At 59.2% G+C, this 15,776-nt stretch overlaps 1 protein-coding gene across 3 annotated transcripts; it reads right to left on the bottom strand.

The window, feature by feature from the left end:
• Window positions 1-97: 97 nt before the first annotated feature.
• SCAF1 (SR-related CTD associated factor 1) lies at window positions 98-15,006 on the bottom strand. 3 transcript variants are annotated; one of them, XM_070402444.1, is made up of 11 exons: window positions 14,911-15,006; window positions 11,830-11,943; window positions 11,533-11,590; window positions 10,797-10,891; window positions 10,409-10,509; window positions 10,205-10,320; window positions 4,042-6,825; window positions 3,298-3,380; window positions 2,858-3,076; window positions 830-958; window positions 98-542 (listed from the first exon to the last, which is right to left on the bottom strand). In XM_070402444.1, exons 2-11 carry the CDS (start codon window positions 11,935-11,937, stop codon window positions 345-347), a joined length of 3,891 nt encoding a protein of 1,296 aa, XP_070258545.1. In that variant the 5' UTR covers window positions 11,938-11,943; window positions 14,911-15,006; the 3' UTR covers window positions 98-344. The 3 variants fall into 3 exon arrangements, with proteins under 3 accessions (XP_070258545.1, XP_070258544.1, XP_070258543.1); XM_070402443.1 differs by lacking the exon at window positions 14,911-15,006 and adding an exon at window positions 14,051-14,837; XM_070402442.1 differs by lacking the exon at window positions 14,911-15,006 and adding an exon at window positions 13,898-14,837.
• Between the last annotated feature and the right edge of the window lie 770 nt (window positions 15,007-15,776).

Here is a 15,776-nt window from a genome sequence, read left to right on the forward strand (position 1 = left end):
AACCACCCTCAGACTTGGGCCAAGCCTCCTGCGTGTGTGTCCCTCCCTAACCCCTTCCCAAATTAGACTCTGAAAAGAAAGGGCTAAAATCACGGGGTTCAAAGGTAACATTTCATGAAATCTTTAATGAAACTGGGGGAGGGACATGAACAGAGGGGAGAGGCGATGGGGACAGGCTTGGGACAAGGAAGATGGGCACAAGGCTGGGCAGGGGGCTCTCCTCATCCCCACAGCAACCCTCTCCCAATCATCCCACTGACGGGGGAGGGAAGTGGAGAGGTGGAGCCATAAATACGTCCAGAATTCTGAAGAGGCAGAGGAAGGAAATGGGGTTGTTGGGGGTCTCAGAGAGGGGGCAGGGGCAGGCCCAGGCCAGGGCCGCCCTTGTCAGGGGGCCCTGGCTCCTTGGGTGGCCGTGGGGGCCCTGGGGGGTCCCCTGGCTTGCGGCCGTGCTTGCGGAAGTAGCGGTAGCGTTGGACGTAGGCGCGCACCAAGTTGCTCACCTTCACGGGGTTGATCTCCCCACTTTTGCTGTGGCAGATCTGGGGAGCGAGGGGCAGCTGCCATCACTGCCAGCCCCCCAGGCCCCGTCCACCTGGACTGCTGAGCAGCCTGGGACTAGGATAGCTCCCCAATATCCGGGCCAACGTCCCTACTTATCCCGATGCCAGCAGCACGGGCCCAGATGGGCTTGAGACCTTGTCACCCTCCTCACCTTGCAGACTGACCCCCATCCCTCAGTCTCCCCCTCTGTGCACATCTGTCTGCCCTCCGTGTCTCTGCGTCGCGTCCCACACCCACCTCTGTGTCTGTCCCCCTCTGGGCCCACCTTGTGCACGGCCTTCCTCAGGATGTCCTTGTACTCCTCCTTGGTGATGTCCTTCTTCTGATAGTACGGCTTGATGGCCAGCTTCACCTCCTCCACCGCCCGCTCCTGTGTGTGCAGCTTCTTCAGGTACTGGCGACAGTGACAGAGGGGGAAGGGGACAGCAAGGCCAGGTGAGTTCCTGCGGGACCCGGCCTCCACCCCTGCCCGCCCGCCACTCAGCCTCCTGGACCAGCAGCCCCTCTTGGAGGGGCACCCCATGCTGAGGTCACCACGGACCACAGGCCTGGGCCTCTGAGTGTCACTGAGCACACCCTCCGGGCTGCACTCTGGCCGTCCCAGGTGGCCACGGACACACGTGTCCCCTCGCCTGACAAAGTTCACAGTCCAGTGGGGAGACAAGACGTTAGCCAAGGAGTGCGACTGTTGTCATCAGACTCTATAAGACTTCCTCTGATCGCAGCAGGAACGTGTGGCTAGGCTTCCTGGCGTGGGCTTCACGACACTGCCCTGGCTGCTGAGTGGACAGCAGGGCTGAGGGGCACTGGGTGTCCAGGACTGGTTAGGAGTAGAGGGGAGGGGATGGGGGAGAGGTGCTAGAATCCTGCTCTACCACCCGTGGCCTGGACGAGGGACCAAACCCCTCTATAGCTCACTTGTAAAATGCAGGCAGTACTCGTGGGGAGGGGGAGGTGACACATGGAGGCCACGGCAAGGGGAGCTGTGACTGTTCTGAGGTGGGGACAGGACAGGGAGCAGCTGAGAGACCCCAACCCCTGCCTCAACCTCAAGTGGGATCTTTGCAAAAACCGACGGATAGGACACCTCTAGCAGGAGAGCACATTCAAGCCAGAGCCAGCCTGCCAAGGGACAGTCACCCGAAACAGCAACCCTGGGGAGGTTGGCTCCCAGGCCAGGGCTGAGGGAAGACGGGAACAGTAAACTGAGTTCTGACAAGGGCAGCGCACTCCGGACTTCAGGGCCAGCATCTCGGAAGAGATGATGCAAACTGTCTGCTGAACCCCTGGGCTGCTTGAGCAGCGCCACTGCTAGGAGAGCCACCGGCCACCCCGAGAGTCCTCGGGCCTCCCTCACCCCACGGGAAGTGGGTTTCTACAGAGAAGGGGGCTGTTCCCCACCGCCATCTCAGATGTGGCAACGGAAGACAGCAGGCAGAGAACAGACCAGAGTAGCCTCACGCACAGAGCAAGGGACCGGTTGCTGGTCACGGCCGTACTGTCCTTGTCCTGCAGACCATGGCGGCTGGATGCACCAGCGACCGCAGAGCTGTGCCCTGCCACTGCCCCTCACACGGCGCTGTTTATGGGGTTTACTCTGCTCTCCCTCTGGGGCGTACATGAAGTGTGTTGCGGGACGGGCAGCCACGATCAGCGATAGGCTGTTGGACCTTAACAAAAAGCATCCTGAACTGACCAAAAAGGTAACAGCCCGAGGTCTGGGAGGAGGAGCCAGATGGAAAACCTGTTTGTATTTGCCCAGCATCTATTCTTCCTTCCTTCACCTAGAAAATGCTCGATTTTTGTTTGTCAACCACTCTTTCCCTTACACAAAAAGATGGGGATGGAGAAAGGGAAGGAAGGAAGGAGGGAGGTATGGAGGGAAGGAGGGATGGATATGGGCAACCAAGGGGTAGACTGTAGTGGGTATGAGTGTGTTTATCTCTCTCTCTCTCTCTCTCTCTCTATATATATATATATATATATATAATTTTTTTAAAACCTGCCCAGCATCTATCTATCTATCTATATATAATTTTTTTAAAACCTGCCCAGCATCTATCTATCTATCTATCTATATATATATAATTTTTTTAAAACCTGCCCAGCACCCATTCATCCATTAGAGTGACAGTTCAGATCCTTACAATTTAACAACTTCAGTTTTTTAAATCTACGGCCCCGTCTACTGGCATTGTCTTTGCCATTCTCCTTGGGCCCCTGCATCTCAGTATCAGCTCCTGTTCTCTGCAAAACTGACACCATCATCCCACCTCTCTCAAGCCCAGCTCACCTTATCTGTGTCCCCTCGTCCCTCGGAGCTGCTACTGCCCTCTCTCTTGTCAGATGCAGCAGCCAGCCCAGTGGGGGTGGGAGGGGTAGAGCCGCAGCCCCCTAGGGGAAGGCTGCCAGGGAGCAGGTAGCTGGAGGGGCCAGGGGGCAGGCCCAGAGAGGTGGGTACAGGAGCTGGTGTCACCCCTAGACTGGAGGGTGGCTTCCGGTGGCTGAGGATCTGTGGAAGAGGTTGGAGGATGAACAAAGGGCCGTGGAGGGAAAGAGGAAGCATGTACCCCTATTATTTCCACCCTGATTTCCCAACAGTCCCAAGGGTAACAAGCTCCGCTTCTGGCCAATATCTTGCCTCAAGGCCTGCTGGGAGTTGTAGTTCCTCTCCTAACCCAAGGCAGGGGGCAAGAGAAGGGGCTGTGGGGACTCTTCCTCTGGGGAGCCCACCTGGTTGGTGGCCTGGATCAGCTCCTGGGCCTTTGCTCTGCTCGCCAGATTGGCTTCTTCCATCTTGAAGAGAAGTGCAGTCACTGCAGGAGGCGGAGAGTTGATGACAGGGCGGTCCGGGGTTGACGAGATGAGAGTGAACCTCACCTCTCCACCTACTGCCATCCCCCGGGCCCCCTGGACAGGTCTTAAGGCCGCAGGCTCAGAACTAAGAAAAGGGGGCCTCGGCCACTGAAAAACACCCGCTCCACACCCCAATGTTCTTGCCGCTCAGGGTGTGTGCGTGTTGGTGGGTGGGCCAGGGCCAACCACGGACAAGGTGGTGGCAGAAGTGAGATTCTGGCTGCTCAGCCCCCATAGCCAATCCCAGCCTCTCTCACCACGTCTGTGACCTGGCAGAGACCACTGCCATCCCCAAGGAACAGTGCTCACCCCATTCTTCCTGGCCCCCGATCAAGTCTAAACCAGTCTCGTGCAGGAGGACGCCTGGACACGCCCCACTCCAGCCGTGCTGAGCTGGCCACCCTGCCCGTCTGCTCGGCTCTCTTCCATCACCCGAACATCTAGAACATCCTGGACAGACCTGATGGGCCCTCGCCCACCTGCGGCCCCCAGTCCAGGTCACTACATACCCACCCTTTCCAAGGCATCCCACTGCCACCTCGGGTGTCTCCATGTGGTGTCATCTTTCCTGGTCCTTTCCGCCCACCCCAGACCGCCCTGGCCCCGGAGGGGAACACTCACAGGCCAGGACGCCACTGGTAGTGCAGTCCACACCAGCGGGCAGGTTCCAGGGCAGGGGTGGGGGCAGCGTGGGCAGCTGAGAGGCACGGGGAGCCGGCCCGTCCTCTGCCCCTGAGTCACCGGCTGTGGATCCTGCGCTAGGGGCCGTGCTTGGGGCGGGGGCGGCCGTGCTGGTGGCCGTGGTGGTGGCAGGCTGTTGCTCCTCTTCCTCCTCTTCCTCCTCTTCCTCTTCTTCCTCCTCCTCCTCCTCCTCCGCCCCACCTCGGACCCCAGGCTCCTCAGTGGCCTCTTCAGGCAAGAAGGAGACCTCAGGTGTCTTACAGCTGCTGTCCACCGTCTGTGAGTCCGGGGTGAGGGCGGGGGGCGGAGGGGCGGCCTTGGGGGGCGGGGTGCTGGGGGCCTTGGCCGCTCGCTCCTCCCCGGACCAGGACGTCTCCTCAGCGCCCTTGGCCCCGGCAGCCTGGCTACAGCTGTCGGCCTTGGACTTCTTCAGGGTCACAGGGCCCCCGGGGGCCCCGCTGCCGCCCCCGCTGCGGATCTTTTTCCTGGTCTTGGATGGCTTGGTCTTCCCCTTGGTCCCCTTGGCTTTCTTGGCCCCAGCCTTGGCCTTCACCTTGGTCTTTTTGGGCTTGGTGCTGCCGGGGGCTGCTTTGGCCACCTCGGCAGGAGCCCGCTCCTCGGGCTTGAGGAAGGGGGAGCGGCTCTCCCGGTCGCGGCTGAACTTGACTCCGATGGAGCCCAGGCCGGCGGACGCCGCCTCCTTGGCCGGCGTGGTGCTGCTGACGCCCTCCCGGATCAGCACCGCCACCTTGGACTGCAGCTTCACCTTCCGGGAGGAGGAGGACGACGACGAGGAGGAGGACCCTGAGCCACTGCTGACCGGCGGCTTGGGCGGGGGCCCTGAGGGCGCCGACTCCTTGGGGGGCCGGGCTTTCTTGGACGACCTGTCCCTGTCCCTCTCTCTGTCCCTCTCCCGGTCCCGATCCCCCACGTCCAGCGCCTTCCGCCGCGATCCCTTCTCCCGGGAGGAGGAGGCCGCCCCGGCACGGCGCCGGTCCTTCTCGCCGCTCCGGCCGCCCCGCTCCTCGGCGCTCAGTCCCTCCGAGTCATACAGCACCTCGCGCTTGGGCGACGAGGCCGGGGCGGGCGACGGGCCGCGGGGGTCGGACTTGTCCGGCCGGCCCACGGTGATGGTCCGCTTGATGGCGAAGAGGTCGTGGTCCGTGAGGTCCTGGATGGAGGGCGGCACCGCGCCCCGGCGGCGGTCGCGCTCCGCGCCCAGGGAGGTGGAGCCGGAGGGCGGCTGGGCCAGCACCGGGCCCTTCTCGCTGTCCCCCGACCGCTTCTCACCCCGGGACCGAGACCGCTTCTTCTTCTTCTTGCTGCCGCCGCCTTCCCGGTGCTTGCCTCGGTGCCGCTCGCGCCTCGAGGAGGAAGAGGACGAGGTGGCCGGGGGCGGAGAGGCCGAGCGCCGCCTCCGACGCCGCTTCTCCCGGGACCTGGAGCGGCGGCTGCCTCCGCGGCGGCGGTCGGGGCTGCGGGAGCGGCGGCGGGTGGAGCGGGACCGAGAGCGGTGGCGGGCGGAGGAGGAGGCATGGGAGCCCGGCTTGCGGTCCCGGGAGCGGTGCTTCTTGGAGTCCCAGGGGGAGGCGGGGGCCGGCGGGGGCGGCGCAGCCGAGGAGGAGGAGGCGGCCTCCTTGGCCTCGCCGCTGCGCTTTCGCTCCCGGCGCGATTTCTTGCGGGCGGGCGGGCCGGCCGGGGCGGCGAGGCCCGGGGAGGGCGAGCGCTGGCGGTAGCGCTCCCGCCGCTGGGTCAGGATCTTGCGGCGGAGGTCCAGGCCGCCCCAGCGGGCGTCCGCGGGGGGCTGCGCGGGGGCCGGCTCCCCCAGGTCCACCTGCAGGGCGCCCTCACCATCCGAGTCCGCGTGCAGAGACAGGAAGTCATCTCCCTCCGGGGCTCGGGCGGCGGGCGGCGGGGGCGGGGGCTGGGCCGTGGGGGCGGCTGGAGCCGCGGGCGCAGGGCGGGCAGCCCGGCTGGGCCGGAAGAGGGACAGCGCCATCCTGGTGTCCTCCTCCGGCTGCACGATCTCGCCCTCCTCAATCTCCGAGTCACCAGGTGGCAGCAAGGGCGGCGGGAGGGCGGCTCCACTGGCCGTCACCACCTCCACGGAGACCTTGCCTTCCCGACAGGCCTCCGCCTCGGCGCCGACGACGAAGACTCGCCGACGGGTGGCTCCGTCCACCCGGGTGGAGTCCGCCTGGGGTGGGGTGGCAGGGGCCACAGTTGACTGTGGGGGCGGGGGGTCCGGTCGGGGGCTCTCGTCACCTGGGAAGTCCTGGCTCAGGCTGTTGTCATCATAGATGCCCGCCAGGGTCTCAGAGATGCGGCTGATGCTCTGGGACAGGCCTTCCTCCTCCTCTTCCTCCTCCTCCTCTTCCTCCTCCTCCTCCTCTTCCTCAGGTGAGGGGGTCCCAGCGGAGGAGCTGGGGTTGGAGCCAGTCGGCTCAAAGGGGTCGTACTTCTGCTCCGGTGCAGGCGGCGGGGAGTAGGCCTCATCGGTAGGGTGGAAGGGGTCATAGATGTCAAACCGAGGGGCAGGCTGGGCTGGGGGGGCTGGCGGTGGTGGTGGGGGAGGAGGGGAGGGGGAAGATGATGAGGGGGAAGGAGAAGGTGAGGAGGACGCAGAGGAGGGGGCAGGAGGTGGGGCAGGGCCCCCGTCCCCAGTGCCCAAGGTGAGGAGGTGGCGGGCACGGGTGGGTTGAGAAGAATGAGACTGAGGAGAAACTGCAAAGGAACGGGGAGACAGAGCTGTGGTCAGGTGCAGTCCCGCCTCCCTGTCCCCCCCAGGGAGGGGCTGCAGGGGAGCCAGCAGCCATCCATGCCCTCCCCCGCCCTCAGCACTCCCGCACCTACAGGTACTGCCCCAGTGCTTCGCATGTGTCAGCTCATAAGATGTTCCTAACGACTCTACACCAGATACTGTGAATCGAGGGTCCCAGGGGGAAACTGAGGCACAGAGAGCTGCGGTAGCTTCCCCAAGGACGCACAGCGGGACGGAGTCAGGGTGCAAACTTGGTCAGTGTGGTCCCCCAGCCTGCACGCCCTCCTGAGATGGACACTGGCCCGCAAACCAAGACCACCTTGCCCACTGAGGGCAGGAATGTTACTGCAGAGGGTGCGGGCTTGGGCGGGAGAGCTGGATTCAAACCTCAGACCGCCCGCACGGCCAGGCTCGGGCCTGCTGAGCCGGCTGCCTCTGTAGGAGCTGATCCCATTTTACAGAGAATGGGAGCCTGAAAAGGCCACGCTCCCTCTGTGGAGCCGGGAAGGGGCGGAGCCAGGGAGCCCTGGCCGCCTGAGTCTCCACTCCAGACCCTTCACTGTGCAATGACCCCACTCAAGGGGCTACATCTGCTCAGGATGTAGAGACAACACCCGCCCGTGACGGGACGACCACCATACTTTCCCACGTCACCTCGTCCACACTCCTGAAACCCTGCCTCTAAGCACAGGTCTCAGTGCCAAGTCCTACACCAGGACTTAGACACACATCAGAGTCCACAGGCCCGTCAGCCACATGTAACTGCAAGGACGCCAGCACGTCACGTGGAAGCACAGGGTTGAGGGCAGCTCTGGAGCCATCTCCCGATCTGGATCCCAGGCGCCAGTTCTCCCTCATGACCTGACTGTGGGCAAGTCACTCAACCTCTGTCCGTCTGTTTCCTCAGCTATAAAGCAGGGTTCGTGCATTCATTCAATACTTTTATCTATCACCTATTTGTGCCTGGTGCTGACTGGGGTGCCAGGAATAGAAAGAGGAACAAAATAGACAAAAATCACTGCCTTCGAAGAGCTCACTTTCAAGTGGGGAGAGAAATATCAACATGCCAAGCGTAGAGTCTGCCAGCTGCTGAGGGCTCTGGAGGAAAACAAAGCAGGGGCCCTAGCCGGTTTGGCTCAGTGGACAGAGTGTCGGCCTGCAGACTGAAGGGTCCCTGGTTCAATTCCCCTCAAGGGCACATGTCCGGGTTGCAGGCTCAATCCCTAGTAGGGGGCGTGCAGAAGGCAGCCAATCAATGATTCTCTCTCATCATTGAGGTTTCTATTTCCCTCTCCCTCCCTTTCTGAAATCAATAAAAATAAAAAAAGAATAAAACCCTGCAATAATAAAAATTATTAAAAAAAAAAAAAACACCCTGCAATAAGTCAAGTGACAATACCTAAATATACCCAAAATGATAGATTAAAAAAAAAAAAAAAAAGTCTAGACAGAGTGGTCTGGGAGCACAGGCATCTCCTCCTTTATGTAGTTTTTATATAGGATTGGAAATAAGGATGACTTTTCTTTTCTTTTTTCTAAGTTCTTAGTATTTTCCAAATGAAGACCAAAAGAACATTTGGAATAAGGAAATAAAACATAACTCCTGAAGACAACTACTAGGTTCTCTACACATCTATTTTACTGAAGGCCCAGGACCCACCATCTGTTTTTGTAAATAAAGTTTTATTGGAACACGGTCCCGCTCATTTGTTTACTTATCCTCCATGGCTTCTAATTTTAAAAGAAATGACATTTCTTCTGTGGGCCCCTAAGAGTGTGTTTTGTCCTAGGCACCATGTCCCCGAGCCTAACAGACAAGTCAAACTGCAGCTGTAAAAAAAGGACAAGGAGCCCTAACTGGTTTGGCTCAGTGGATAGAGCGCTGGCCTGTGGACTGAAAGGTCCCAGGTTCTATTCCGGTCAAGGGCATGTGCCTTGGTTGCGGGCACATCCCCAGTGGGAGGTGTGCGGGAGGCAGCTGATCGGTGTTTCTAACTTTCTATCCCTCTCCCTTCCTCTCTGTAAAAAATCAATAAAATATATTTTTTTAAAAAAAGGACAAGGATTATGGGGGGGGGGGAAGAGGAACAAATGTAATCTGAACAATAAAAATTTAATAAATAAAAAAAAATAAAACCCCTCAAAAAAAAAAAAAAAAAAAAAAAAAAGGACAAGGAAACCATGAACCGGCTCCGAGGGTGACTGAGCCACAGTGGCTTGCAGCTGACCTCCTGCTACACCTCCCTCTTCCTGTCCTCTCTAATCATCCCCAAACATGTAGGCACATGCAAAAGGGAAGTCTAACCCAGGTCTCTTCGGGGTCCAGGGTCCAGCAGCAGCATCACCAGGGTTAAAAATGCAAAATCCCGAGCCCCAACCCAGACCTGCCGAATCAGAAACCTGAGAGCGGACCCGGCGACCTGTGCATCAAGAAGTCCTCCTGGTGCCCGGCCGGCGTGGCTCAGTGGCTGAGCACTGACCTATGAACAGTCAGGGCACATGCCCAGGCTGTGGGCTCCATCCCCAGTGTGGGGGTGCAGGAGGCAGCCGATCAATGATTCTCTTCATCATTGATGTTTCTATCTCTCTCTCCCTCTCCCTTCCTCTCTGAAATCAATAAAAATATTTTTTTATTTTTATTTTTAAATATATTTTATTGATTTTTCACAGAGAGGAAGGGAGAGAGATAGACAGTTAGAAACATCGATGAGAGAGAAACATCAATCAGCTGCCTCCTGCACATCTCCCACTGGAGATGTGCCCGCAACCCAGGTACATGCCCTTGACCGGAATCGAACCTGGGACCTTTCAGTCCGCAGGCCGACGCTCTATCCACTGAGCCAAACCGGTTTCGGCTAAAAATATATTTTTTAAAAATCCCCCTGGTGATTCCGATGCCTTCTCCTGTTTGAGAACGTGTGCTTATCCGTGGTGCTGGGGGCAGACTTTCACGTGGGTGGGTGTGCATCATAGACGTCAACAACTTGGGCCTTACACTCGGACACATCTGGGCTTGGGGCTCAGGACCACCCCTGAACCACTGGCTGTGCCACCCTGAACAACTGACTTCCCTCTCTCAGCCTCTTCTCTGGAAGGAGGAGATGCTAAGAGTGTCCCCTCCTGGGGAGACAAGACCCCATGCAGGTACACTGACAGGTAGGACCCTGGAGCAGTTTCTACTTGAGGGATATCTGTAGGCACTGCAGCCTTAATTCCAGTGTAACAGGGGGAACGAACATGAGAATAAAGATTCTGACTAAATGACACAATCATCATGACTGTTTCCGGCGCACACAAAGCCAAGGCCGGCCACCTGCCCAGCTCTGCCCTGGCCACACATACCCGTTTTGCCCGTCCTCCAGGCCCTGAGACGAGGCAGCAGGCTGGGCACTGGCAGCGGGATCGGATCCCTGTCCCCGATGCGGACCTCAGCCACCAGCTCCAGCATGTCCTCGCTTCTGCAGGACAGAAGGAGCGAGTGAGCCTCAGGGGTGCGCCCAGCTCGCACGCCAAGGCCTCTCCCACTCCAGCTGCCCAACTACTCACTCGCCAGGCTGCAGGTCCAGGTGGCTGGGAACCCAGGTGTCTGGGGGATCCAGGACGCTCACCAACCCTGCCAGGAAGCTGTCTGCGGCCATGTCCAACACCTGGGGTAGGGAGGAGAGGCTCCACCCTGACCCTGATCCCGTGAGGACCACAAATCCCATCTCCCCAGCCCCTCACCTCTCAAGAGCCCAGACAACTGAGACCCCCAAGAAAACAAATGGATTCAACCAATTCCCTCATGCTGATGGCCCCCAAGGCCTGACCCCCATACTCTCCAACACGGCCCCTGATCAGCACCCCAGACCCAGGAGGCTGGACCCCCACCCCCACCTCCCCATCTCAGGGATCCAGGCCCGGGGCCTGATCGCCCTGCCCCCTCCTTACTCACAGCAGCCGTGTCAGTGCCCCCTGACTCCTGGGAACGGGACTCTGACCGCGGGCTCCGGCAGCGCCTCCATCGAAGGCCGTGACACCTAGAGCCATCTGGAGAGAGAGACGCATGGGGACTGGGGACAGAGGACTAGTCGCAGAGGCTTCGGGGGTCAGAGGAAAGAGAAGCCCGCCCTCCTTCTTGCCAGGGAACCCAGCTCCTGCCTGCTCTCCCAACCTCCACCTACCACTTCCCCAACACCCTCCTGAGACTCCAGCTCTCACCCATTCGGCCTCCTAGCTGCCCTCAGGATAGAGCCCAGACAAGGCAGCTCGGCTCTGACCTGGTCCCCAGGGCTTCTATTGCCTCCCCTCCCACCCCTGCCCAGCCGTCCCTAAGAAACACAGGTCAGTCCTGCAGCCATCCCTGTGCTATGCGCCTGCTGTTGCCTCTTCGGGCTTTCTTCCTCACCGGACAACTCTAATAGGCCACCCCCTCCAGGAAGCCCTCCTGGACAGGTCCCTCCATTAGCTCAGCTGGACCTCCTGTCCGCTCGGGTCCCACAGGCTACCTCTGTGCCGTGACTGCCTCCCTTCCACCAGCCTGGGAACCCCTCCACGGCAGCCTCCTCTTCAGCTCCTCCGCCAGCACAGGGGCGGCCCCCAGGAGACCCCGGAGAAGTCCGTGAAGGAAATTGGGGTAAAGAATGCAGGGATGGGGCAGGGAGCTTCAGAGGAACTAGAACCCCCCGTACCTTTATCATTCGCCAGGTCCCCCTGCAGGGAAGTTCCCACCGCCTGCTGGATGGCCCGCTGAAGAAAAGATGGGAGGTGGAGAGGTGGAGAGAAAGGGCGGCGGTCAGGGGACTCGTGCAAATGGTCACGAGCTCTGCTCCGGGGAGACAGGCATTCTGGACACCCTACAACCAGACTCAAACCCTTCAGAGGAGCCAAGTGTCTAGGCCCCCAGCCCCTCCGCCCTCTGGGGCCCCTGAGTCCATTCCAGACTCTCAGGCCCTCCCTCCTGTGGCCCCAGGTGGTTCAGGCCTCACCAGAATAAAGGCAGTAGGAGAAAGCGTGGGGTCTCTGTCTGGCGGGCCGTCGCCCCTATCCTCCCCCGACTCCTCCGTCTTCCCTCGAGACTCATCTTCTTCCTCCATGGTCACCTGATGGTTGAGGGATGAGAGTGTGGAGTGCAGGCCAGCAGGGCCGGGGGGAGGGGGGGGGCGGTGTGAGGTGTGTGCACGCACAGGGACAAAAGCAGAGAATGGTCACAAGGACCTCAAGGGCCTCTAACGTTCCCACAGTCAGTATCCTCTTCAGCATCCCTCCTCTCCCCCACCTCATCCCAGTCCTTGGGGGGGCACCAGGTCCAGGGCAGACCCCAGAGGGAGTAGAGCCATTCCCTTCCCTCGTCTGGATTTCAGCTGCCTCCTCTGTCGAGAGGAGGCCTTCCCCGTCAACACCCCGCTCCCCAGACCCCACAGCTTCCGCCACAACCCAACGTAAGACCTCCTGGCCCAGCCTCCTGGGATCCAACCCAACGCCAAGAATTCTCTCCGCTGAGCTGTGCTTTCAGATAGTGCGGTCCACAGTCCCATGCCTGCGCCATTCCTAAAATGAGGTGCATGCCCGAGTGCCGGGTGCGCCTCCAACACGACGCAACTTCCTAAAGCATCACCCATTTTCCTTGATGGTGAGGGAACCAAACTATTTACGTATCTAAGATGGAACGGTGACAGTGTGATTTGCCACACCTGTGTGCCGCTTTTGACATGAGAACACTAACCTTAGAAGGGCCCGCTGCCCACCAGACACCCCCCGGGGACATCGCCTCTGGCCTGAATGCCCACCGCATGAAAGCATGGCTGCGGCCTTCGCGATGTCACAGAAATTCTTAGATTATACAGAAGCTGAGAGGTTACCCTTCAGATGGGGTTGTCTTAGTGAGGGCTTCAGAAAATAGGAACATTTCAGCTGGAGGAAATGTTCAAACCCGCTTCTCTGCAACAATACCCAGTCTCAAAGTTCCTAGAAAGCTTCGAACCCCTAACCCCCCCCCACTCAGGGTGCTTATCTGTATATGGCACAATCAGCGTGTCTACCTCAGAGAACAGCGGTGAGAACTGAAAAGAGCCGCTTCTCCCACAGACTTAGCTCAACCCAGTGCTCAGCACAGAGTAACAATAATTATCATCTTTATTATTAGCCTTGAGGGGCCAGCTTCCCCCACACCCCCTTTCTCCACTGCATACCTGCGAAGACCTCTGTCCTGGTCTTCCTCCTACCAGATTTTCAAGCTTTTAAAAATATATTTTTTTTTTATTGATTTCAGGGGGGAGGGGGGGAGAGAGAGAGAGAGAGAGAGACATCAATAATGAGAGAGACTCATTGAGAGAAACATCAATGATGGGAGAGAATCATTGATCGGCTGCCTCCTGCACACCCCACATTGGGGATCCAGCCCGAAACCCGGGCATGTGCCCTGACCAGGAGTTGAACCATGACCTCCTGGTTCATAGGTCAACGCTCAATCACTGAGCCATGGAAGGCTGGGCAATTTTTCACGCTTTCTGAAAGCTCCCTCATGCCGCCTCCCACCTCTCTAAAGGCTCCATCCCTAACTCCCCATTGACATCAGCCCAGGTAAGGCCCTAAGGACAGTTCCCAGCCCTGGAGCTTCCCTCCAGCACCTCCAGGGGGAAGCACAAGTTTCAGTGATTCACAGAACAGAAGCTTAATCAAGATCTGCAGGATACAGACAGACACACGGATCCTAAACCCTCTGTATGAAGACCACCCTTGCCCATGCAGGCATGCCCCAAGCTGTGAAGACACACATACCAGTGGCTCCTTACATTTTTTTTTTTTTTTTTTTTTTTTTTTACTTGACAAGGCTCTGCAGACATTGCTATGTCCCTCTAGATCAGTGAGTGATTCCCACCAATAGCGGTATAAGTGCTTCACAAACAGCTGATCACAGAAAGTAAATCCATAGAACACAGCAGAGAATCCTTCACGTTGCAAGTATTAAGTGGAAATACCAACGGGACGTGGGTATACGGTTAAATATATATGTCAGTAGGTACTGGGGGTCTCAATGAAAAATGTATTTCTTACTGTAGATCAAGGTCAAGAGAGTTTGAGAAGCGCTGCACCGGATGGGTAGGGGATCGATCCTAGGGACTGCTCCACACTCACGTGGACGAATGCTCACTCCAGAGCCCCAAGGCAATGCAGACTTTGAAGACATTTTTTTTTCATTTGGATTACCTTCTAAAGCGCAAGCACATTTGAGTTCCGCATATTTTCCAATAATCTCCTTTGTCTTATTCTCCATCTGATTATCTGGCCCAAAAGGCATTCGAATTTGCTCCGGGCATAGAGGCTGCACCCCGGCAGGCAACACTCAAAGCCACCGAGCGGGTCCCAGGTCCTTCTAACTGCCCCCCAGCCTCCTGTCACTCCGATCAGCCGCTCCCCAGACGCTGGAGACCCATCCAGGCCTCTCAGCACGTCTCAGTATTGGCCTCCCTCCCCTGGGGGGCACATCCCACCCCTAAATGACTTCCTAACCCGGGATCCGTTCCGGCAAGCCCGCTAAATGGCCCCGGACCGGGGTAGGTGAGTGGCATCCTCGGGTCAGCCCATGTAGACACTTCGCAGCCCCGATGGCCATACCCCAGAGCCACAGACGGCTCTGCAGACAGCCCTCGGCTCTTGCAAACCTCCCTCACCTCTGGGACATGTCTCAAGATCTCAAGATGGCCCCAGAACCCTCCGAACAGACCCTAGCCTCCGGCCAGCCCATCAAGACGATCCACAGTGCCTACAGACAAGACCCATGGTGGAGGGCAGGCGCCGGCCTCGGCCCAGGCCCGGTGGACGTCCCCAGTTCTCACGGGGACGCCCCGTAGATGCCCTCGGCACCCACAGACGCGTCCCGGGGCCTTGCGAAGGCCCCCCGTTCGGCGCCAGGCTCCGCCTCCGCTGCCGGACCGGAGGCCGCCCCGCTAAGTCCTCCGGGCCCCGCGGCGTGTGGGGAGGACCGCAGGACGACTAGCGACCCGACTCCGCCCCGCCCACCCCGATAGGCCCGAGCCCCGCGGCCCGGACCACCGCCGCCATCTTACCCCGCCGCTCGGGCTGCGGCTCCGGCCCCGGCGCGGGGCGGGGCGGGCAGGGGAGGTTCGCGAGCAGAGGAGGAGAGGGGGCGGGGTTTAAAACGCCGCCGAGCTTGCCGGGACTTCAAGTACCGTGCACGGTGCCGTGAAGGCTGGTGGGAAGGCTCCGGACTCAGTTTCCCAACAGTCAACGGGGCGCCTGGGCAGGGGTGCGCGCGACGCACGCCGGGAGGCGTAGTCCGCGCGTCGCTTCCGTCACGCGGGGGACAGCAAGGAGGTGAGAGGTGAAGTGGGCGGGGTTGCGGTAGCCCGCGATGTAGCCCCACAATGCCCTGCGCGCGCGGAAAGAGCTGAGGAGCAGGAAGTGACCTAAAGAGCATTTAGCCCGATAGATGCAAGGGAATTGTAGTTCGGAGTGTGCAGTAGGAAAAAAAAAAAAATTGGATTGACTGCAAATTGCCCCGCCCACATTCTGGGGAGCCCAGAATCTGGATCCCCCCCTAGCCCCCTCTAAATTTAGAACCCAGAAGGCTGGCCCTACAGCCTCCTTATTTAGGATAGTAAAGTCCAAATTCCTATTCCTCTCACTCGGCAGAGGATTTCGGGTTCCCATTTTCCTCCTCCCTGCGACTCAGGAGTCCGGGCCTTCCGCCTTCCTGAGATCCAGGAGTTGGGCCCTCAGACGATTCCTGGTCTCAAGCTCGTACCTTACACGAACACGGGTTCTGGTTCCCCACCTCAATTCCCTCGGGATCAAGAATTCCGGATCCCCAGCCCCTCCAACTCCTGGACCCAAGTCTGGCTGGGCCCTCAGCTTCCTCCTTTACGGGACATGGATAGTCCTCATAATAAGGACCCCCAGATCCCTCCTCCCC

The sequence above is a fragment of the Myotis yumanensis genome, unplaced genomic scaffold (genome assembly GCF_028538775.1).
Source record: "Myotis yumanensis isolate MYYU_CA2020_CCGP unplaced genomic scaffold, mMyoYum1.0.hap1 SCAF_23, whole genome shotgun sequence".
Taxonomy (NCBI): domain Eukaryota; kingdom Metazoa; phylum Chordata; class Mammalia; order Chiroptera; family Vespertilionidae; genus Myotis; species Myotis yumanensis.